Source organism: Gopherus evgoodei, chromosome 6, assembly GCF_007399415.2.
Source record: "Gopherus evgoodei ecotype Sinaloan lineage chromosome 6, rGopEvg1_v1.p, whole genome shotgun sequence".
NCBI lineage: Eukaryota > Metazoa > Chordata > Testudines > Testudinidae > Gopherus > Gopherus evgoodei.
Window position 1 is genome coordinate 11,981,226 of NC_044327.1, and position 25,092 is coordinate 12,006,317.

Here is a 25,092-nt window from a genome sequence, read left to right on the forward strand (position 1 = left end):
AATGATTTCAAACTGGACTGAAACAGGTTGCTGAGAAGGGCTACAAGGATGATCAGAGGAATGGAGAACCTGCCTTACAAGAAGAGATTTAAGGAGCTTGGCTTGTTTACTCTAACCAAAAGAAGGCTGAGAAGTTATTTAAGTTAAAGGCCAATGTTGGCACTAGATCAAATGGATGTAAACTAGCCATCAACATGTTCAGGCTTGAAATCATATGAAAATTTCTAACCAGAGGAGGAGTAAAATTCTGGAACAGCCTTCCCAGGGAAGCCATGGGGGCAAAAAAGTTACAAGACTGAATGTGATGAGGGGATGGTACGATGAGGTTACCTATAATAGCATATGGCCCATCTGTGAATGCTTTTAGCAAATATCTCCAAAGGTTGGAGATAGGGCACTAAACTGGGAGGATTCTGAATTACTACAGAAAATTCATTGCCAAGTGTCTGGATGATGGGTATCGCCCACATGCTCAGGGTCTAACTGATCGCCATATTTGGGGTCACGAAGAAATTTCCCTCAGGATCAGATTGACAGAGACCCTGGGGAGGGGGGTTCGCCTTCCTCTGCAGCATGGGGCAGGGGTCACTTGCCTGTTTTAACTAGAGTAAATGGTGAATTCTCTGTCACTTGAAGTCTTTAAATCAAGATTTGAGGGCTTCAGTAACTCAGCCAGAGGTCAGGCGTTTGTTACAGGAGTGAGTGGGTGAGGTTCTGTGGCCTGCAATGTGCAGGAGGTTAGACTAGATTATCATGATGGTCTCTTCTGGCCTTTAAGTCTATGAGGGGATTTTTACGTTAATAGCAGCAACTGCTATAATCTCCTGATATCGTGATGATGGTTTAATCATGAAACATTAAAAAAAAAAATCATGGGAAACCTCAGAGTTTTGTAAAGTTCAAGATGTTGTTAACCCGTAATATGTATAATCTGGAAAAATAAACAGATTTGTACATAATCAGACACATAAATAAAAAGGCAAATGCTAATGATCTATGCTAATCAGTACTGAAATTACAGTTCTAATGCCAAACATGAAGTAACTTAATTCAGCTAACTGCAGTGCTGCTTTTGAAACTGAATAGCATTTGAATTGCTCTCATGCGTGAAGGCTTTCTCTTTGTCTCTTTTATCCCCTTGTTACTTAAACTTCTGCAGTGACAAAACCTGAGCTGAAAGGCTTCGTTACTGACAGAGTGTCTTGGGGCAGCCTTCAGGTTCAATCGGTTTGGAATCCCAAACACTTGGTAATTTTGTTTGGCCCAGTACAGTCACAGAGTTTGCCAAACACGACTCTCTCACTTATCCTTCAGCTAGGATTACTTCAGAGAGTCACTGTGGAGACAAGCCAGCTGGAAGAATGTAACCATACAGGACATTAACCTGTCAGGAGTGCACACCTTATTGTCATAAAGCCCCCAAGAAGCAGGTCTCAGAGGACGAGCATCTGGCTTAACTCAGCCTGAGCATAACTGCAGATGTGCTGGTTGGAAAGAGGGAAACACTTTCAAATAGCCAGGATGCTGTTCCCCTCTCCCACTGAACGTGGACAGACCATGGTCAACAATGTAGCGTGAGGGCTTGGGGTCCTATCTAACTCATCACTGACCTCATGTGATCTGAGAGAATCTATGACTAAAAATGCCTTCTTCCATCTCCAGCTCATTCAGAAACGTCACCTCTTCCTGCCAGACAAGGACTCGCCCACAGTAATCCATCGCTGGCCATGCTGGATGCCTGTAATTTGCTGTAGCTGATGCTGAAGATGAAAGCAATGCAAAGGCTCCACCAGATTAAAACAATGCAGCTGTCCACCTGCTGCATGGCCTAGGTCATTATGAGCCCTAAAGTGGCCCCACGTCGTTTCCACTACCAGCATGTCCTGAATGTCGGAGTCATTAGTAGACCAGGTCCCAGCTTCATTATCGAGGCTGCATTTCCATCTATGAAATGCCAAGACAGCGCTGCTCCTCTGGGAAAACGTGGCTCAGAGAATCCAGGATGAAGCATGTGAGAGCCAGAGATAGAGGGTTCACAGCTGAGAGGATCTAGCTGTGACACCAACTTCAAAAGAGATTCGCTCAAAGCAGAGTCTGGCCATCTTCAGGAAAAGCTGCCAGGCCTTCCCCTTTGATAAAGCCTTCACACCATAACCAGAATGACATTCACAATGCAGCACAACCCCAAACAATGCCCACATAAACAAAGGCAGACAGGCAGAAGGCTCCAGGAATTCCACTTTGTCAACATAATTAAGGTGTGAGGGATGCTGATACTGTGCTGACGGGTGCAAGTGCAAAACCGTCTAAGAGAGAGATGGACTGAGATCTTTTCTGGAACGAGCAGCTTAATGCAGAAATAATCCCATACTACAAGCTACACTAAAACCCAAAGGTTATTTGGGCCTTGAGGATGAACCTCTAAATATTTTCAATCAAAATAAAGCAATGTGGCATGTCCCATGATCCCTTGCAACACAGAATGTCAGCAGTTCAGAACAGAAAAGAAGGAGAAAAAGACACACAAACCCAAAAGATATTTCCAGTTCACATTCAAACACCTTCTTTAAAGGCAACATTAAAATTCTTGGATAACGATATTTCCTATCTGATCCTTGCCTGAAACAGATTATTTCAAATAATTCTGACTCTCCCTAGCCTCTCTGCACATCTGTTAAACATATATCTGGAAAGTGTTTAGCACCATCAGTACTATCCCATCTCAGTAGCAACTACGTAATTATGGATGAGCTGGCACTTCCATTTCTAACCCCTATTTTCATGCCAGAAAGAGCCATTGTTTTGAGCAGACAATGGAGATGACATTTGCAATACAGGCTTCCTTTCCCCAAGGGAGGCTGCTCAATTTGTGTTACACACCTTGAGGGGTCTTGTTGCTTCCTCAGCTGCTTCCAGATGTCCCGATAGCAACAATGCTTTTATCATTCCATGCTTGGCCATTCCTGGTGGACGTGAACCTTGCTTTGTTTATCTAAACCTTTCTCATGTCCAGACTGAATTACTTCAATGCAGTATACTGGGAACTACACCTGAACCACTCAGAAACATCAGTGGGTACAGAATGGAGTCTTTTGGCACCTTATTGAGCAGTGCCTCTCTCAAGGAGCAGATTTAACAGTGTGTCACAGCCAGCCCTGAATGCAGTGCTGCAAACAATTCTAGGTGATAGTATCGACCTACTGTGACATTTCCCAGGGTACAGTCTGGACTGTTGAACAGCAGTGTCCCCTTAAGCCACCAGCCTGGGGATGTCTTTCATACAGCTTTGCTGGTGAACAGCAAACCCCTCCAGATTCTGCTTACATGCAGTCCCTAGCTGAATATATGAACGCTATGCCCAGCCATCCATGAACTATGTACGGGGCAACACCCGCATATCCCTCAGTCCCAGCCTGGCTCCCCAGAATTGTGCATCTTGTCCTGTTCAGCAGCCCCCTGGACCGTACAAACTCATAGTAAGTTAGTCATTCCAACAATGGGTAATGAATACGCACTCCTGCCTGTTTTCTGACCTACTCTGTGACCTTCATGACACAGTGCAAAAACAACTATTTCTCCAGGTGTCTGATGCAAAACACTGTCTGTTTCTCTAGGAGGAGGTGTGTGATTGGGGCTGAACTGATGGTGACACTTATTTTCAGGGCTTGAGAAAAGTCCTGTGTTGTCAGATTGAACTGTGTGTGTGATATTTCTGGTGTTCTTTATAGATGGCTGGTGTCTTAGGTACGCCGGATATAATTAATTAAATAAATATTGCCATGGCCTGGGATCCTCCAACTTCTCAAACTGTGGGAACTGGGCAGGACCTAAATAAAAGGCCTTCAAGCAAAAGAGGTGACGTAACACATTTTTGTACGTCAGGCTGCAGTGGTGACTGTCTCCTACCACAGGCCCTGAACTTCACAGTCACCAGGGGCCAGCAGGACACTTTCCTTGGCATATGGGAGGTGGCCCTAGGCCGTCAATTGGTGCAGCACTCTGATTTCTCCGACTAGCCACTCTCCATCTGTTAGGTCTTCGCAATGGAGATTAATAGGAGACTCCGATGTACACAAGCAGTACAAAGCTGGGTGCATCTGTGCAGCACAACAGGGTTTAATCAAGGTCAGTCAAATCAGGCATGTGTGGAAGGAGGAGAGGCAGGGTCTGAGGTGTCACCATCTTTCCGTGCTCCTAAACACCAGTCTCTGCTTGAGACTCCATGGAGTTTCCAGGCAGAGCACTATCTGCTAATTCTGTCACCTTGTTGCATGACCCTTCTTGCCAGCATGGATATTTGAAGCCAGCACAGTTGTCTCGGTGCTAGTCCTTGTGGTACTCCACTGGTATTTTACAGGACTGTGCCACAAGCTACTAACCCACCTGGGCCCCATCACACATGAGAGATGAACAGAACTGGGCAAAAACATTTCAGTAAATAGTACGTTTGCTAAATAATGCATTTTTCAGGGCCTCAAAACTATTTGTGAATTCAGGAACATGTTCAGCCAAAATAACTTGGAAAACCCCTATCTTCTGAAATGTCATTCCATTCTGACATTGCATTTCGAATCAACATTTCATTTCAAAATGATGGTCAAAACATTTCATTTGACTTGAATAACCTATTTGGTTTTGGTTTTTTGTTTCAGCAAGAAAAGTTCAGTTTTGCTTTGAAACAAACCACACTAGGGGCCGGGAGGGGTGACATTTTTCAGTCTGGCTACTGAACCAAGCAACCAAGTATTTGCTCAGGTCTAGTGAAGACCCAACTACTTCAGCTATCTCTTCCATTGGCAGAATGTAGTGTGCAGCTACCAGTCTCCAGTGACCTAGATTTCCTCTCTGTTCCTCAATGGAAGAGTTCCATTATTTTCTCCCCAGTTGATAGTTCTCTCCTTTTCCATTTCTAGAGAAGCTTTAATGAAACGTGCTAAAGGCTTCTGCTTTTTTCCACTTCCTCAATGCCAGTCGTCAGACTTCATATGTTCCAGTCATGGGTGGCAGATGAACCCTCCCCTCCCCCCCCATTCAGGGAATCTAGCCCCCCTTGACCCACTCCTTCCACCTGAGGCTCTGCTCCCCTGCCTGCCGGTGGCCAGAGCCCCCTCCCCCCACTGGAGAAGCCCAGGTTGGCCCGTCCCAGCCATCCGCCCCAGGCATCCGCCCCAGGCTGCCACTGGCCCAACCCAGCCCCTGGCCATCAGACTGTGCCCCGAGCTCCAGGCTGCCGGCTGGAGCTGAGCCCCTGCCGGCTTTAAGGGAGAGGGGGAGCAAGGATGGGGCTTCTGGATGGAGTGTGGGTGGGGACATGGCCTGGATTAGGGGGAGATTTAGCCTTCTCTGGCCTTTAATGCCCCCCACTCATTGTTCCAGTTTCTTGATCATTTGCTCTAGCATTATCCAGATTCCCTCTAATATTTCTCCTGTCTAGCAAGGGGGAATTTAGGTTTGGTTGTATCCTTTGCAGCCATCAGCCCAGATCCTCAGATGGTGTAAACAGGCATAGTTCTGTTAACTTAACTAGGTCACGACGTTAAAATGATAGCAACCTCCCTGGACCACCAAGCACTAAGTCATGGAATGGGTTTCATGTTTTACACTAGCTCTTTTACCTGTTACCCCTACTTTAAAATATATTTATTTAACCTCTGGGATCAAGTCCTTCCGTTCCACACTTGTGTTCATCCAGTAAAGCATTTATACTCTTCATTCTGCACATGGTTTTAGTCCTCACTTGTGTTTACTTTCTAACCCAGATTCCTCTTTATTCATGTACGCAATGATCCTTTCCCCCTTAGTGTAATTTTTTGCTGGAGGGCATGCATAATATTCATTCATTTCCCCTGTTTGGCTGTCAGGGCCTGTGACAATGCAGTTCTGGTGGGACCCAACTGAGAGTATCAATTCAGGACCAATTGCTTAAACAGGGCAGTTACAGCCCTAGGCTGGGTTTTCTCCAGCTCTAAGGCAAACAAAACCAGCCAGCCAAAGAGGACTTGGGTTACACCCCCCTGGCTAACCACAAGTCACCCAAGCAATTTCCTTAGACACTCCAGTCTCCCAGTATCACCACCAGTCCCACTCGTCCTGGGGATGAATGGTTATGAAAACCAACACCTCAGTAAAAGAAAAAGGTTCTCTCGATCCCAAAGGTCCAAGCCCCAGACCCAGGTCAATATACACATCAGATCTTACCCACAAATCACGCTGTTGCCAATCCTTTAGAACATAAAATCTAAAGGTTTATTCATAAAGGGAAAAAGGTAGAGATGAGAGCTAGAATTGATTAAATGGAATCAATTACATACAGTAATGGCAAAGTTCTTAGTTCAGGCTTGTAGCAGTGACAGAGTAAACTGCAGGTTTAAATCAAGTCTCTGGAGTACATCCCCCGCTGGGATGAGTCATCAGTCCCATGTGTAGAGCTTCAGCTTGTAGCAAAGTCCCTCCAGAGGTAAGAAGCAGGATTGAAGACAAGATGGAGATGAGGCATCAGCCTTATATAGGCTCTTCCAGGTGTAAGAACACTTCTTTGTTCTTACTGTGGAAAATTACAGCAAAATGGAGTCTGGAGTCACATGGGCAAGTCCCTGCATACTTTGCTGAGTTACAAGGCATATCTGCCTCCTCTCAATGGGTCAATTGTGTAGCTGATGGTCCTTAATGGGCCATCAAGCAGGATAGGCAGAGCTAACACCAACTTGTCTGGGATGTTTCCCAGAACTACAGCACAAATTTGAAATACAGACAGTACAGAGCCAATACTCATAACTTCAACTACAAAATGATACAGACATACAGACAGCATAATCATAACCAGCAACCCATAACCTGGTCTTAGACACCTTATATGACCCTCTTTACATAAGATTTGGTGCCACTACAGGACCTTGGTTGCAAACCATGTTCTATATGATCCCAGTTTATAATCAAAAACGTCACAGGGCTTTGCATTTAAAAAGCACACGCACTTTGCACAGACACTTCGACACACCCTGCACGTCTCACTTATTTCCAAGGTGCAGCATCACTGTTTAATCCATTACAATTCTAACTACACAGACACCAAATAACTGAGAGCCAATAACTTCAGAGTGCATTGTCATCTTTGCAGTGTGAAGGTGTAGTTCCATGACTCACATTGTTACTGGTGCAACGTAACGCACTGACACAATCACACATCAGGACCTTACTCTGCGATTATTCTGTGGCTTTCTGTGATTGCATTTGATAAATGAGCTCTTCAGGATTGAAGCTGGATTGGAATTTCAACCACCCCAAAGCTAGATGGTGCAAAATTGCCAGGAGGTTATGGTGAATCAGGCTGCTTTCCCAGCATCACTGTGACTCAGGACTGGTTTACACTATGGGGTGGAGGAGGTGTTGATCTAAGGGCCTGGCACTTGACACTTGTGAGTTAGAACACATTAAAGCAGCCTCGGGTGCTCTAGCTCACTACCCGTCCATGCTGGCAAGGCACGTAGAGCGCTCTGACTCCAGGGCTAGAGTGCTCCTGGTACTCCACTTCGGCCAGGAGATTAACACTTGGGGCGCATTGGCTGAAATGCCTGCGTCAGTGTGAACGATGTGTTGCATTACTGCCCTCTGATCAGCCTTCGGAAGCATCCCATAATCCCCTTAAATCAAGTGGCCACTCTTGTCATTGTTTTGTAATCGCTGCAGGAATGCGGATAGGCCCTTTGAAAGCTCTGTTTCTGACAGCTGGCTGCTTATCTGCTCCGAGACAAAGCAGCCATTACTGTGGAATGCTGTGTGTGAGAGAGAGAGGCGGGGGGGGACCTGAACTTACAAGATAGCATGCTGACATGCTCTGAACCCCCCAAAAACCCACCCTCTCCCCGCACATACACGCAACTCACTCCCTGTCCCACTCCACCCCATCCCACCCCCATTTGAAAAGCACATTGCAGCCACTTGCATGCTGGGATAGCTGCCCATAATGCACTACTCTCTGTGGCCGTTGCAAGAGCTGCTAATATGGCCATGCCAGTGTGCTTGCAGCTGTCAGTGTGGACAGACTGCAGCGCTTTCCCTACTGCTCTCTCTGAAGGCTGGTTTAACTCAAAGCGCTCTACATCTGCAAGTGTAGCCATGCCCTAAGTTAGGCAACTTCAGCTACGTGAATAACGTAGCTGAAGTCGACGTATTTAGATCTACTTACCGCGGTGTCTTCAATGTGGTAGGTCAACGGGAGATGCTCTCTCGTCGATTCCCCTGGCGCTTTTCATTGAGGTGAAGTACCAGAGTTGATGTTAGAGTGATCAGCAGTTGATTTATTGCGTCTATACTAGACACAATAAATTAACCCCCGCTGGATTGACTGCTGCCCATCGATCCAGCCAATAGTGTAGACAAGCCCCAATGACAAGTCTTCAGTTGAGGTATTGCAATCATGAAACATTGTGAAGGCTTCACAGCCTGGTGGGAATATCTTGACTTTGCTTAAGCAAGTTAAACAGGCAGAATGCGAAGCCGATGCTCACTCTCAGAATAAAGAGGGATATAGAAAGAAACAAAATCCCATATTTCTAAAAACATTTCAACACCAACGCCAGTTTGCCTGTATCTCACAATAGCATTCCCTCTATTACACCTAGGGTGACCTGACAGCAAATGTGAAAAATTGGGAGAGAGCATGGGGGGTAATAGGAGCCTAGAGAAGAAAAAGACCCCAAAATCGGGACTGTCCCTATAAAATCAGGATATCTACTCACCCTAATTACACCACTATAGTTCTGTCTTTAATGCAGACCTTTGTGTTAGGTCACAGGGTGTAGTTACAACTAACCTTACTTAACTACTCAACAGAACGAAAACAGATAGCTGTCCATCAAGACTGTCAGTTACTATAATGGCCAGCAAGGTTTGGGTTTAGGTTGTCTTTTCAAATGTCCATTTATAGGAAGTTACCTTTGCAAAAATATTGACATTTCCCTGTCTTCAATTTAAGTTTATCTGACATTGCTTCCCTGTGACACCCTGTACCCCATGTTCACCACTTCTATATGGTTATGATATATTTTGTACAAAGTATGCCATGTGAGGTATCATTTGAAAACTCATAATCTACTGAATGTTATTGTCCAGTTGAAATGTGTGTAACATCATTGCATGTAAAATTATGTGATGTTGCTATATGATTATTACTGAAAGATGCTGTAGTTCTGGGTAACACCCACAAACCATTTTCTCAGAGACAAAGGCACACTAGTATGCCAGCAACGTGCTAAGAAGCCATTACCTACTTAAGTGGCCAACCAACAGGATGGTATAAACAAAGAATTTACATGTCATCCCAGAAACGCTTCAAACCTCACACATACGGGAGACTGTTTGTCTGCACTCCAGTGGAGGGTAATCCTCAAAGAGGGGAGTGGGATATAGAATGGGAGACAGTGATTTCCACCTCACCTTTCCCTCCTCCATCTCTACTCACAGCAGCAAGATCCCTTGAAAGACAAAAGACGCATCCTTGAACTGGGGGAGTGGTCTTAGCCTGGAGGTTTTCCAGACAGGGAAGACTGCTATAGGCTTTTAGTGAGAAAAACTCCTTTTTTTCTTTTAAACCTATTAGCCTTGGTAAAGTTTAGGAATTAGCTTGTGTGTTTATCCTTTTGTAACTAGTCCAGACTTATATGCATCTATACCTGTAACCACTTAAAATCCATCTTTCTCTAGTTAATACACTTGTTTTATTGTTTTATGTAAACCAGTGTGTTTTAGTTGAAGTGTTTGGGAATCTCTGCTTAGGGCAACAGGGCTGATGCACAATCATTACCCAGTGTTGGACTGATGAGTTATCTATGAGCTTGTACTGTCCAGTGGGCTACTGAGCAGTACAAGACGCACATTTCTGGGAGGAGGCAAGGCTGGCACTGAGGGATATGCGGATGACACCCTGTATCTATTCATGGCTGGCTGGGCATAGCACTGATGTACTCAGCTGGGAATGACTTTATATGCTAGTTGCTGTGAGTGAGCAGAGCCTGGAGGGGTTGCTGTTCACCAGTAACGCAGTGTAAAAGGAATGATTTAGTTGGGGTCAGTCCTGCTTTGAGCAGGGGGTTGGACTAGATGACCTCCTGAGGTCCCTTCCAACCCTTATATTCTATGAAAAGGCATCTCAGGCTGGACAGCTAAGAGGACACAACAGTTCAATGTCACATTCCCAACTTAATGCAAACGGAAATATCAGATTTTACACACAGTAAGCTACAGCTACTCTGCTTAAAAATAGAACCATGAGCCGTTCCCGGTGTATTTATGGACATGATAGCATTTAACAGTTTACAAGTCCTACAGGAAATGTGCAGAACAGCGCTCTGCTTTAACACCAGAGTGAAAACAAGCTTTGTTACACACCTCTTCTGTGAGACCTGTTAGCCGTGAAAAGCCCAAACCAATTCAAAATTCAAAACAACCAACGCAAAATCAGGTTAAAACTCCATCCTCAACTCATCCGGTGTGCCTCACAGGACACGTGGAAATTAAGGTCACTCACTCATCTCAGATCACAGCCACATCTGTGTGCAATGGAGAAATGAAGGATTGCGGGCCAGCGAGTTCAATCGATTCTTTTGAGCTCTGGAGAGTGGATGTCGTTCCCAAACACGAGCTAGCATGCCAGTGCTTAGCCTGGAGTCATTCCATGCGAACTGACACACTCTAAAACTAGGACGTTATAACGGAAACACAGCTCAACCTCAGCTGCAGATGTTCTATGTGATGTGTAGTCACAAGTAAGCTGTGAATATCAGTGCTGGATTGCACAGTATTATTTTCCCCCCATTGCTTTGATTCCCCTTAATAAAAGGGCTGAGTTATAGAGAATTATACCCAAAGAAACGGAAGTCCTATAACAATGCACTACGTTACTGAGTGACAAAGGCACTCTTGATTTCTGCCAACTCCCAGCAGATCAAACCTGAGTAAGGAACAAATCTGCCCCATAGGTTATTTTTACATCTAGCTACTGTCAAATGTTTACTCCCAGTTGTGACCCTGGCACCGATTCCAGCTAGCAGTGTGTTCCGGGGCAGGTGGAAAATGTTGACTATTTTGGGGAGCAGTGTCTCTTTAAAGACACACATGCAATTCCAAAAGTGGCTATGAATAATGTTATTAAAGCATTGTTGAGCTGCCTCTACTAAGCAGGGATTATTATAACCACTCCTGGGTGAACCCATGCTCACATCCACAACAATCCCTTCCTTAATTTCCATGCTATGAATGCTGGGATTCTGGGGGGTGGTGTGGGGGAGGGCAGTTCTCAAGCTCCCCGGGCGCTTTGTTCTCTCTGCTTTATATGACACATTCAAGAAGCTTTACATGCAGATGCTGAGGTATGAAAGAATTTCTGTAGATTTTCATAGGCTGAATTGCCATGGAGCGCTTAGCATAACAAAACGCTCTTGTCTAGTAAACTCAGCAGCCAACACACTGATCTAATAAAGACTTTAGAATAAGAGTTTAAAGAAACACTCACAAATAGCTGAAGGGCTGTCCTTAGGATTTATGGTGCCCTAGGTGGGATTATTAAACTGGCGCCCCTGTGCCTGTCTTGCTCTTAGCAACACAAACATAAGCTTACACTATTGGAAAACTTGCCACATGCATGTTATTAAAACCAGTTTAACTTAATTAAGCACACTGTAATGCTGTAAAAGCAGCAAAGAATCCTGTGGCACCTTATAGACTAACAGAAGTTTTGGAGCATGAGCTTTCGTGGGTGAATACCCAGTTCATCAGATGCATGTAGTGGACATTTCCAGGGGCAGGTATATATATGCAAGCAAGCTAGAGATAATGAGGTTAGTTCAATCAGGGAGGATGAGGACCTGTTCTAGCAGTTGAGGTGTGAAAACCAAGGGAGGAGAAACTGGTTCTGTAGTTGGCAAGCCATTCACAGTCTTTGTTTAATCCTGAGCTGATGGTGTCAAATTTGCAGATGAACTGAAGCTCAGCAGTTTCTCTTTGAAGTCTGGTCCTGAAGTTTTTTTGCTGCAGGATGGCCACCTTAAGGTCTGCTATAGTGTGGCCAGGAACTGAAGTGTTCTCCTACAGGTTTTTGTATATTGCCATTCCTAATATCTGATTTGTGTCCATTTATCCTTTTCCGTAGAGACTGTCCAGTTTGGCCGATGTACATAGCAGAGGGGCATTGCTGGCATATGATGGCGTATATGACATTGGTGGACGTGCAGGTGAATGAACCAGTGATGGTATGGCTGATCTGGTTAGGTCCTGTGATGGTATCGCTGGTGTAGGTATGTGGGCAGAGTTGGCATTGAGGTTTGTTGCATGGATTGGTTCCTGAGCTAGAGTTACTATGGTGCGGTGTGCAGTTACTGGTGAGAATATGTTTCAGGTTGGCAGGTTGTCTGTGGGAGAGGACTGGCCTGCCACCCAAGGCCTGTGAAAGTGTGGGGTCATTGTCTAGGATGGGCTGTAGATCCCTGATGATGCGTTGGAGGGGTTTTAGCTGGGGACTGTATGTGATGGCCAGTGGAGTCCTGTAATGCTGATGGACTAGCACTAAAGAAGTAGCACTATAGAAAAAATTCTGATTTGACTGAATGATGCAAATAATATAATTTTTTTAATTTGTCAACATTTTATTGGAAATGTACATGAAGAGGTATTGAAACAAGGATTTGTTTTTAATTTAAAGCAATATTTCTGGCTTTTTTGGCTGCAAAATCAGTAATAATGTCATCGTATGACAAAGACAAAGTGATGTCTTGTTCGATTGCAAGAATAGCAAGACCAATCAAGTGTTCCTGACTCCTTGTAGAGCGGAGATAGTTTTTAATGAGCTTTAGTTTTAAGAAACTCCATTCTCCTGATGCTACTGTTACAGGAATTGTCAGTAGAATACGAGTGGCAATGTACACATTAGGATATATGTCAACAAGTTTGCTGGTATGAATAAACTGTACAATGTCCATCATCGATTTTGCATGTGGCAACATTGATGACAGTGTCCTCAATTCTTCATACAGTTCAAGTCCATTTAAATCAAAATGATCTCTAGGTCAGGGGTCCCCAACGCGGTGCCCGAGGGTGCCATGGCGCCCACAGGGGCCTCTCAGTGCACCTGCGTAGTGGCCGGCAGACAAGCATCCGCCGAAATGCCACCAAAATTCGGCGGCATTTCGGCAGTGACGCCTCTGGATGACACTGCTTGACGCCGATAAGCAGCATCATCCAGATGCGTCACCACTGAAATGCCGCCGAATTTTGGCGGCATTTCGGCGGATGCTCGTCCACTGCCACGGTCCTTCGTCTGGTGACCATCAGATGAAAAAGTTGGGGACCATTGCTCTACGTTCTTGCACTTTGTCATTAGTTGCTCTTGTTTTCTTATTTCGTTGAATGTAGTCCTGCTCAGCCCGCTACCAGCTGAGTGAATGGAACTCCAGGCCGACAGCAGGTTGAGTGGCTCAGCCAGGGTATCAGCCGGCAGCCTGCTCAGCCCACTGCCAGCCTGGTGTTCCTTGGGGTCCCCAGGCCAGCAGTGGGTGCTGAGTGGGCCAGTGCCATCAAAAATCAGCTTGCATGCCACCTTTGGCACATGTGCCGTAGGTTGCCGACCCCTGCTCTATACATTAGTAAGGAGATGAGCGTATTACAGTTGTTGGAGGGCTCTATTTAGCAGTAACAGGGCTAAAGGAAAGTCAGTTAACATTTTTTTGTTTTTCTGATGAAAACTGGCCCACTTCCTTCCCCATACCAAACTTGTCACAAATAATTGTCAACAACTTAATTTTCGGTTTTTGGCTAAGATATTGATTTAAAAAATATATTGAAATTGAATTCAGGATTGTTAGCAAACATTTTTGGCGAACAAAGTTGTTAAATGACAATCTAAATGGCAACGCAGTACTGCTTTCATGCTTGGCTCACCCCCAGCCTGCTGGTCCAACAGCTGCAGTAGAGGAGGAGATAGGTGGAAAACTGCAGAACCCCAAAATCTACCTCTTGAGGTGCTGAGTGGCAAGAGCAGCAGCAAACCCTCTGGTCCAATCACACGCCAATGGGCACCATCGCCAGCCCAACAGACCATGGTGAAGTTAGCACAGCACCTGATCTCAGGGACGGGGCACCCATGGAGCCACAGCAGCTCATCCTGCCCTGTGCAGCTCCCCCCGTATGAGATGGATCGCTGCCAGCCCGGGGGAGAGACACGCTCCCCAGCTAGGGTGACCAGATCCAGATGTCCTGATTTTATACGACCAGTCCAGATATGTGGGGCTTTGTCTTATATAGGTAACAATTACACCCATGGTAATGGGTGACCTACGGTGACCAGACAGCAAATGTGAAAAATTGGGATGGGGTGGAGGGGAATAGGAGCCTATATAAGAAAAAGACCCAAAAATCGGGACTGTCCCTATAAAATGGGGACATCTGGTCATCCTACAGGTGAGTTCCTTCCCCCATCCCTTCCCAGAGACCCCAGCAGCCAATCCCCTCCCTCAGACTGTGCTGCATTCGCCCCTCTCTAGGACCCAGCAGCCCTGCTCTTACATGCTCCACTGATTCCGGTCTGTCCGGGCTCCCAGCAGAGTGATGCCCCCAGACCTAGTGGTGCCCTAGGCAGCTGCCTGTTCTGCCTATGGCTAAGGACGGCCCTGAATAGCTGAGAAATTATAAATCCTGAAAGACCTTAATGTGGCAGCAGAGTAATGCTGTGTGGCAGCCATAACGTTTCAAACACTAGCATCTAATCCACTTCCAAACGTTAAAAAAAATATGAGACAGTCACGAAGTCCTGATCTGCAAAAGCACTGGGTGCCTGCAGCTCCTACTGACTTCCTTGGGGCTGGCCTGTTCAGCGTGCCTGATAACTCTTCATTTAGGGTCAGGTTTACTAAACCAGAGACCAATATTCCACGCCTGGGCCAAACTCTCAAAAAGTATTTGGGCACCTAATTCCCATTGAAATCAATGGGCATCTCAATACTTTGGAAGATCTGGGCATAAGTTTCCATATTTAGGATCCTGAATACGTGGCCCGATTTCATAGTTTAAAGCCAGAGGGGACCATGATGACCATCTAGCCTGACCTCCTGCTTAGCCCAGACCAGAGAACCTCACCCCGTGATTCCTGGTTCAGGCCCATAGCTGGTGCCGGAGCTAGAGTCTCTTTTAGAAAGGTGCCCACACTTGATTTATTGCCAGAGGCAACGAGCCCCCACAGCTCCCAGTGATGCCAAAAGGATCCAATCACTCCCTCCCACAGGAAATTCCTGCTGTAAACACTGAGGTGCACCCGCATTCCCCAGCCTGGAGGAGGAATTTCAGACCGTGCCTGTGGGGAAGAGCGCGTGGGCTGTGGCTCAGAATTCTCACCAGGGTGAGCCTCCATTCTGTGCTGCCACATACCCTGGAACTGTGGTGTGGGGAGCAGTATGCAGGAGCGGCGCCAGGGTTTTTGATGCCCTAGGCGGGGTCCTTCCGCGCTCCTGGTTGGAAGCAATTCTGCAGCAGGGGGCGGTTCCTTCTGCGCTCCCGGTCTTCGGGGCACTTCAGCGGCGGGTCCCGGTCCGAGAGAAGGACCCACCGCCAAATTGACGTTGACGACCTGGAGCGCGGAAGGACTCCCCACCGCCGAATTGCCGAGGGTGGCAAAATGCCGCCCCCCCAAATCCTGGCGCCCTAGACGACCGCCTAGGTCGCCTAAATGGAAGTGCTGGCCCTGGCAGTATGTGCTAACATGGCTTCTCCCTCCAGCCGTCATTGGCTCTCCATTCCCTGCTTGGGCCTTCCCTTCCCCTCCCACTGCCCAGGGGAGTACAGGGCATGGAGAGGTGATGACATTGCCTTTGGGACTATTAACTCCAGCACTGATTTCCTAAGGGAAATCTCCCAGGTCAGGGGGACGGATCATGCCATGAACCACCAGCAAATTCTACAAGCATTTCAGAGCCCAGGACCCTGGATTAACCTCCATTGCACCAGATCAGCCTCTCCACGTCTAGGTGACCCACATCAGTGGTGGCAGAGGGATCAGGAATAGCAGCCAAGCAAAAAAAACCTACATTTGGCTAGTAACTGCTTCCTTTCCACGTGCTTGATCAGTCCTAGCACTGAGCCAAGCACTTTAAAGCAGCCTCTAGTTGCTTTGGTTTGCAGTCTTTTCATTCAGAGCTAGGCATGGCTTGCGGGAGATCATGCCATGTTCGCCTGGATTCTGCAAACACACCTGCTTTGCCAGGGCTCATGCCCCCTTTCCCTTGGGTTCACACTTGTGCACAGCAGCTCAGTAAGGGTGAGGTATGAGCAGGAGCACCCCAGGATTTCACTGTCACTTGCTACCATTTGGGGGGAATGTCATGGAAGCTGTTTTTGCACAGCTGCATTCCATGCCCTGCTTCCTGATGGCATGAGAGTCCCAGGACATCCCTGATCCAAGCTCATAGAATCATAGGGCTGGAAGGGACCTCAGGAGGTCATCCAGTCCAACCCCCCGCTCAAAGCAGGACCAATCCCCAGACCAATTTTTTACCCCAGTTCCCTAAATGGCCCCCTTAAGGATTGAACTCAAAACCCTGGGTTTAGCAGACTAGTGCACAAATCACTGAGCTATCTCTCATGCTACTAGATAAAGCCAAAATGCTCCCTGTCCCCTTTCAATCTGAACTCTCCAATTCCTAGCGCTGAGAGCTGGGCTATACAACTTCAATATCTGCATTCATGTCAGATTTTGGCATGGAATTACCTAGTCTGAGTATTTTATTTTTAAGGGAAAAGTGCAAATGGAGCTTGATAATTCCCAACTACAAAGTATCTGGCTTGGCCCCTCTCGACCCCAAGGCTTAGAGGCTATAACGTTGCCATGTCACACACTTTCAAAGCCCGCTTTGTAAAGCCCTCCAAGGAGCCCTGCTCCCCAGCTTACACACACAGGACACGCAGAGCATCCCATCCAAAGGTCTTGTGTGAAAAACCGAATGGAGCTGTTTCTCTCTCCTGGAGATGCGTGGCTGCGCCCACCCTCTCTGGATATGATTCTAGAGCCAAGGAGACTAAACACCAAAGATGATGCTTAGATCTCTAAACGATCTCTGCCTGGTCATTCCTAACCTAAACCAAGCCTGGTGTATGCTGCTCTGGGTACCTGCTCTTTCCCCAGGAGATGCCTCTACCAACCCGCCCCTACCTCCCATATTATGTTAGTTGTGTGTGTGTCCCATGTCACCTCCAAGCTCTGTGTGAAGCTGCAGAGGCAGGCTAGAGAGCGGAATGTTTGTTCTCCTGTATGCAGTGATGTTGGATGCTGAGACAGGAGTGGTCTGGGCCTGGGTCCAGAGCAGGGCCGGCTCCAGGCACCAGCAAAGGAAGCAGGTGCTTGGGGCGGCACGTCTGGGTTTTCAGTGGCAATTTGGCGGCGGGTCCCTCAGTCCCTCTGGGAGTGAAGGACCCGTTGCTGAAGAACAAAGCGGCGCGGTAGAGCTGCCGTCGAAGTGCTGCTGATCATGACTTTATCTTTTTTTTTCCCTCCACTTTGCTGCTTGGGGCGGCAAAAAAGCTGGAGCCGGCCCTGGTCCAGAGGGAGTTCATCCTTCCATGCGCCTCCTTGATGCCCATCTCCTTCAGAGATGCCTTGGTGGGCAGGGGGGAAGAAGAGCACTGGAGCATCGTGGCAAGGAAAATGGATTCACTGGGGGTGGGTGGGGGGAAGGCATTTTTCCTGCAACTTTTCAAAAATGACCCTTCCCCAGAGGCTGTTCCTCTGGGACTGCTAACTAACCTTTGCTTGTTCATCCTTTGTGATATCCAGGTGAATCGCCATATCACAAAAACTGAGACACCAATTTTCAACTTTCTGCCTCTGTTACCCATCTGGTAACTGGGGGCAAATAACTGTATCTGGGGCGAGAGGCTGAAATAAGGACTGTACAATGCTGTAGAAGTCCAAGGTATTAAGTTCAGTCAGCAGTTGAGGTGACATTAGAACTCAGGGCCTAATGAGTGGTTTTGTTTACAGCTTGCTAGTTCTTTGGTTTCTTCCCTTCTTTAGTCTTAAATTGCTGAAGTGGATGCTTGTCCTGGTTTCTTTAGATTCCTAAGTATTTAGTGGCAGTTCAGATTTTACAGATTTTCTACTAAAAAGTTTCATCCTTAAAATGCTCATCTGTGCTAACAAGGACAAGTTAATAACCTCATTAACACCCTTAGCATAAGACCAGCTCAAATCCTCACACAAAATTGACAGGCAAATAATTCATGCTGTAGTCGCAACTGACAGCACCTTCCCATATAACAAACTTCCACAAGTCAAGAAAGCTGAAATGCTCCAATCAAGTTATATTCCTCCATCAGGTTAGAAGCACAAGTTGTTTTAACTCTGACCTGCAAACCCTGGTAGAGGAATATAGCCTGCTCAAAGCATTTCAGCCTATGTGGGGGAAAAAGGGGCAGGGCCCATTTCAGTGTTTGCACTGAACAACCATGCAATCCCCTCCCCACCTTTATATAACTCAAAAATAGCCAGAGGAATTTTTCTCAAATACTTCTAAAACACTCTGAAACAAGTACATTACTCACTTTCAGGCACAGACCTACCATAGACTCATAGACTCTAGGACTGGAAGGGACCTCAAGAGGTCATCGAGTCCAGTCTCCTGCCCTCATGGCAGGACCAAATACCATGAAAAACATCTGCCCTAAAGTTGACTATTTTGTAAAAGTTTAAGTAACAAAGTTTTAATGGAATCTGATTTGCAACCTTAGCTACAGCGAGCATGACCTGCACCTGTCATTGCATATTCCAGCACTAAAACAGATCACTAGGAAAGAATATTGTAGAGACAAAGCCAAGCTCACTGGGATCTACCGGTACAAGACTAATTTATGAATATCAAATTGTGCTCACATTGGCATTGAATTTAGCAGAGCTTTTGCCTAATCTCTCACTGGCTGAGTCAGCGAGAGGATTAAAGGGAGTATGAAAAGCGCTGGAAGAGATGAAAGGAGATCAGGCATTTATTCTTGATATATTCAGAGTATTGTAAAGAACACTCTGGGTGACAGTGGCTCAAAGGCTTCTTAGGACTGTTCCATCTGACAGGAGATTCCTTGCTGGAAAAGTGGAGCCTCCTCCGCAGGATTGTACAAGAACCTGGGCTTGTCTCTGGAAAAGGGGGTAAAGCCTTTTAATTAATGTGTTTGTTCCCAGATAAAGTGTTGATGAAAAGGCAGGCAGCGGAGTTAAGGAAGCACTATTAGTGTACACCCAGGGTCCAAACCTTCAATAACCCAGTGTTCCCCGCTACAGTACAGGATGTTTAAAAGCCAGAGCGGGAAGTGAATTTTAAACTGATCTCCGTGTGCACTATTCTGCTCAGAAATGTGCCAGCTACACAATGAGAATTCAAATCACATTTAATTTAGGAGCACTTTCCCTCTCTGGGCTTCAGGGATGCTCATTAAAAACTAAACAAACTCACAGGGATGGTTTGATTACAAAAAGGAAAGAAAGCAGCTGGTACCCAGGCTTACCCAGTCTGCACACAACCCATCTCCCAGGGGGAACTGTTAAAAATGATCCCTCTGATTACAGCTGAATAAATTAGTGCCCTAGGGTCATACTATAATGAGGTGCTCACATACAGAAATGCCCCCTCCTTGTTGCACTTTCATCATTATGGAAACATAAAGAGGAAAATGCAACAAAATGTTGCCTGATTCTAACAACCATTGTTCAGTAGCGATGTGGTTGTGACACAAATCTGCCAGTGGCAGGAAGTGCAAAGGCTGACAGTCCTCAGATCACACTGTTGTGGACAGGAAGACTGGCATAGTGTATGGGATGCTCAGAATTGCTTGGCTTTTGTCCTGCACATAGGTGCTGAAACTAAGAGTGCTGGGGGTGCTGCCGCGCCCCCTGGCTTCAAGTGGTTTCCATCATATATAGGTTTTACAGTTTGGTGCAATGGCTCCCAGCATCTGAACTACACAAATTGTTTCAGCACCCTTGGTCCTGCAATCAGATCCGCAGACAGACTCTGGCACCCATGCAGTGACCTTGCTTAAGATTTGCCCCTAAACTACAACAACATTAAGGCCCTGATCCTGCAGTTGGATCCTTGCAGGCAGGCCAGCCCCTTCAACTCCACATGGGCCACAGACAACCTCACAGGGCCTTAATTTTATTATGTGGTTAGGAGCAAATCCTGCATCTCGCCCCATCCTCTATCCGTCTACGGGGCAGAAGGCTCAGTATGCAGCAGGATGACATGTAGGGAGCCTGCAAAGGGAGTTCTGTAGCTCCTGGGTTCAGAATCCAAAGGGCTCCACCCCCTGCTATGGGCGGGGGTGTTTTGGGGGGCAGAATGGGGCACGCCCAGTGAGTCTGCAGCTACACAATATAGGGGAATTGCACTTGTCTCTGAAGTTAGTGCAACATCGGGGCTGCAGAAGCAGGTGGGGAGCAGTTTTCTTGGGGCTGTGAAGGGAGAGCAGAGTGCATTTCTGGCAGATGTCCCCTCTGCTTTTGGCTTTGTGCAGGGTTTAGGATTTGACTCACTGGGGTGTATTTAGTTTTCTGGGAGAGGAAGGGAGAATTATCCTAGGCTTTACTTTCATGGGAAGTTTTACATTTTGAGTATATACATATTTAACTGTACATTAAGAATCAGCTAAGAAAAGATTCCCTTGTGTCAAGTTATAAGGACAGAAATCTCCTGGTCAATCTAAACTCCTTTTTGAAATACCAAACATGATCAGAGCATCATAAGATTAGTAACCAACCCAGTTCATTTAAATCAAAAGGTCCGGTTACTCAAGTGCAAATAAAAGTCTCTAAACCTGGTATACTTCTGTTGTTTTTTCTTAAAACACTACAGGGACTTTGAAGTGACCAAAATGGTTCTGTTTTTCTTTTAAATCCATGGCAAATATTTTGTTTTTAGCATGCCAAGAATCTGTTTGCCAAATTCCAAGTCAATTTTTATTACCAAGTTATCAACTCTGAAAATGTAGATAATTACCAAAACATTAACAGAGTTAACTGTTCAAATAAGCTGATTATATGAAGGCAGAGAGTCATTTTTTAAAAAATATTAAAAGCAAGCATGTCTAATCTGGAATTCCATTCTCTAATGCTGTCAGTAATGTCTCTACAATTCTCATCACTTAAAGGCTCAAAAACCAACCTTTGCCTTTCGGAGGCATTAGCTGTATTATTAGTTTATTTGAAGAGTAAGTTATGGTCAAGGGACAGTATAATCCTGCATGTGCATTTGGAGAAAAGGATTTTGAGAAATGTGCTTATATCCCTCCAGTGAACCATTTCAAAAAGAAACTCAGAAAATTACTTATTAGGAATGCAAGACAGAGCAGAGAATAAGCACTAGAGGAACCGAATTTCAAACTTTTGGATTATGACATTGTCACAGAATGAACCAGCACCTAATCTTAACTCATTCACTGCCAGACCATATAACTGATACTTCAAGATTATATAGCCTCAGTTGGCCTTTCCACTATTATTGTCTCACTCTGGCCCCGATTCAGAAAAGCACTTATGCATATGCTCAGCTTTGAGTACATGAGTAAGTCCCATTTTATGTGCTTAAAGTGAAGGACGCAGTGAAGTGCTTTGCTGGATCAGGCCATGAGTGCTCAGCACCTTGCAGGATCTAACCCAGAACACTGCATTGACAAGCAGTGCTATTACTTTTTGGTAAATGTGTTGGCCAGTCCAGAGTGCAGTGCTGCCTTTCTCTCCCTTAATGGCTCTGGGAAGGCAGGGGGGATGAAAACACACAGGGTGAATGGGCTCTGCTCACCAATGCAGAATTCCTGCTCTGGGTTCCCTGTGTTGGAAACGCCTTCCAGAGCAGAGGCTGCTCTGGGGTGTGCCATCTGTAACTCTCACTCCACCGCAGGGGACCCGGAGCGGGCTGGCACAGCCCGGGCAGTGAGAGTGGCTGACAACAGGGGCTCTGGCCTGGGAGGGATAGCAGGATCCCAATGCTTCACAGAGGCCGCAGCTGGAGCTTTATGGCGAGATTGAAAGCTGCTCCCCTCTGGCAGGACCTCAGAGGCCCTGGGCCGCAGGGGAAAACACAGTGCACACCCCGCAGCCACAGGGTGAATCAGGCCCCCTGCCCATCAGTTCATAAGACTGTATCCATAACCACTTCTCCCACCATGAGCCCTGCGGAGCATTATCACAGCCTGTTCCATGGCCCATCCAGCCTCAATCTGCTCACCTCAATCTCCCCTCAAACCTCCTCTAGCTATTACTCCCTGGGGAGGAAGCTTCTCCTGCTCCTCCATGAGTATCTTGAGGAGAGGAGCGCAACCCCTCCGCAGACCCACCAAACCCATCCACAGCCTGCAGCTCTTGTCCTATTCCCCCGGCGTGCTGCAGGGCCAATCCGTGCCAACACCCACAGAGCTAAAGTACAATTAAAACAACTCCTTCAAGGGAGACTGGAACTGCCACAGCCTCAGACAAATCCGCAACACCCTGGCCCTCACACACAGCTCACATTAGTACATGTGAGACATCCTGCCCAGCTCACCTTGACCAGGGATCGCACAAACACGGCCAAATTCTACCCCCAGACGCCACCTGGCCTCCTGTGCAAGACTGGGCTCACCCACGTGTGCCCCCGCTCGGGACAACACTGCGACCACTGGCACAGGGGCTGAAAAGTGTATCTGCAAAACTCCCTTGTCCAAATGGGTTTTTGTGGGTAAAATCTTAGACTTGTTCAAATGCACGTGCAGTTGTTTGTACCTCCAGTGCACACAGGCTGGGGGCTGAAATGATACCTCAAAGGGCAATCCGGTACCCACACTAAATCATACGGAAACAATTCAAACATTAAACAAACAGCCACGGGAATGAACCTTCGTTTGCAAAGTGCCTAGAAAGTGTCACTGTTCTCGTTAGAAACGCAAAGGGAGCCGGGTCCTGCACAAGGACTGAAAGATACCCCTGAGCCCGAGGGTTTCCAGGCGCTGTCCAGGAGGGGAGCGGGGCACAAAGGCATTTGATCCCCACCCCATGCCCAGGTCGGTCCAAGCCCGCCGCGCGCTGCACCTGGCACCCGGCTAGAGCCGGGCAGCGAGACCCTGCTCGGAGGAAGCAGCCCCGGGGCCCGTCCGTCCTGCCCGGCGGCTCCAGCGCGCCGTGATCCGCGGGCTGGGGAGAGCGGGCGCCCCGCTGGACACAGCCCAGCCCGGCCCCTCCCGGCCGCCCGGCCGCCCGCCAGTCCGCCCGCGCCCGGCCCCGTCTCACCCAGCCGGCACTCGCCGTCGTGCGCCTTGCGGACGCGCCGGGGCCCGGCGAGCAGGTGCAGGGCGCAGGCGCTAGGGTAGGAGCGCCCGTCCGAGCCGCACACCGCCCCGTCCTCCTTGCACACGCAGCGGCCGGTGCCCTCGGGCGCCCCCGCGCCCCGCGCCTGGCTCACGCACACCAGCCCCGGGCCGCAGCGGGGCCCCCGCGGGCCCCCGGCGCCCCGCCCGCCGCAGCGCTCGCCCTCGGCGCCCAGGCAGCGCTCGCAGCAGCCGCACTCGTCCCGCACCGCCAGCTCGGGCGCCGGGCAGCGCGTCGGGGGGCAGCGCTCGGGCCGGCAGGGTCCGCACCCACCGCCCGCGCCCCGCCGCGCCGCCAGCGCCAGCAGCAGCACCGGCAGCAGCAGCCGGGCCATGGCGCTGGGCAGGGAGCGCGCGGCACCGGCTGCAGCAGCTGGACAGCGCCGCCAGGCAGGAGCGAGGGGGCGGCTCCACCCCGGCTGGGACAGCCCCCAGCCCAGCCCAGCCCCCTGCTCCCCCCACCCCACAGCCCAGCCCCCTGCTCCCCCCGCCCCGGCTGGGACAGCCCCCAGCCCAGCCCCCTGCTCCCCCCGCCCCGGCCGGGACAGCCCCCAGCCCAGCCCCCTGCTCCCCCCGCCCCGGCTGGGACAGCCCCACCCCACAGCCCAGCCTCTTGCTCCCCCCGCCCCTGCTGGGACAGCCCCCAGCCCAGCCCCCTGCTTCCCCCACCCCACAGCCCAGCCCCCTGCTCCCCTGCTCCGGCTGGGACAGCCCACAGCCCAGCCCCCTGCTCCCCCCACCCTGGCCGGGACTGCCCCTGCCTGCCCCACAGTCCAGCCCCCTGCTCCCCCCACTCCGGCCGGGACAGCCCCCGCCCCCTGCCACCCCACAGCCCAGCCCCCTGCTCCTCCCCCCACATCCCAGCCCCCTGCTCCCTCCACCCTGGCCGGGACAGCCCACAGCCCAGCCCCCTGCTTCCCCTAACTCGGCTGGGACAGCTCACAGCCCAGCCCCCTGCTCCCACCACCCCACAGCCCAGCCTCCTGCTCCCCCCACCCTGGCCAGGACAGACCCTGCCTGCCCCACAGTCCAGCCCCCTGCTCCCCCCACTCCGGCTGGGACAGCCCCTGCTCCTCCCACCCCACAGCCCAGGCCCCTGCTCCCCCTAACCCGGCTGGGACAGCTCACAGCCCGGCCCCCTGCTCCTATCACCCCACAGCCCAGTCCTCTGCTCCCCCCACCCCCGCTGGGACAGCCCACAGCCCAGCCCCCTGCTCCCCCCACCCCACAGCCCAGCCCCCTGGTCCCCCAACCCTGGCCGGGACAGCCCCTGCCTGCCCCACAGTCCAGGCCTCTGCTCCCCCCACTCCGGCCAGGACAGCCCCCGCCCCCTGCCACCCCACAGCCCGGCCCCCTACTCCCCCCACCCCAGCTGGGAGAGCCCCTGCCCCTGTCCATCCCACAGCCCAGCCCCCTGCTCCCCCTACCCTGGCTGGGACAGCTGCTACCCACCCAGGAGAAAGGCGGCAGGGAGCCCTGGGGTGTACCCTGAGAAATACTTCTAGGGGAGCCCCTGTTGCAGGACACAGTAGTATGGAGGGGATGCAGCATGTGAAGCTGGAGCCTGGTGTGCATGAGAGCTAGTTGTTTCTGCTGTGCTCTGTCCTCCTCCCTCAACCTGCCGTCTGCCCCAGGAGCAGCGCCGCCAATCTCACCTCATGCTGGGGTGGCTCCTTGGCTCTCTGATACCTGCTCCTCAGCCTTCGCCAGAACGTCCTGCATCATTTCGGC

The 25,092-nt window shown here is 49.0% G+C and overlaps 1 protein-coding gene across 1 annotated transcript in view; it reads right to left on the reverse strand.

The window, feature by feature from the left end:
• Positions 1–23,696, reverse strand: part of IGFBPL1 (insulin like growth factor binding protein like 1) — a 35,865-nt gene extending 12,169 nt beyond the window's left edge. The window contains exon 1 of the mRNA XM_030566842.1: positions 23,285–23,696. Within this exon, the coding sequence (XP_030422702.1) occupies positions 23,285–23,696 (412 nt within the window). The remainder of the gene's footprint in view (positions 1–23,284) is intronic.
• Between the last annotated feature and the right edge of the window lie 1,396 nt (positions 23,697–25,092).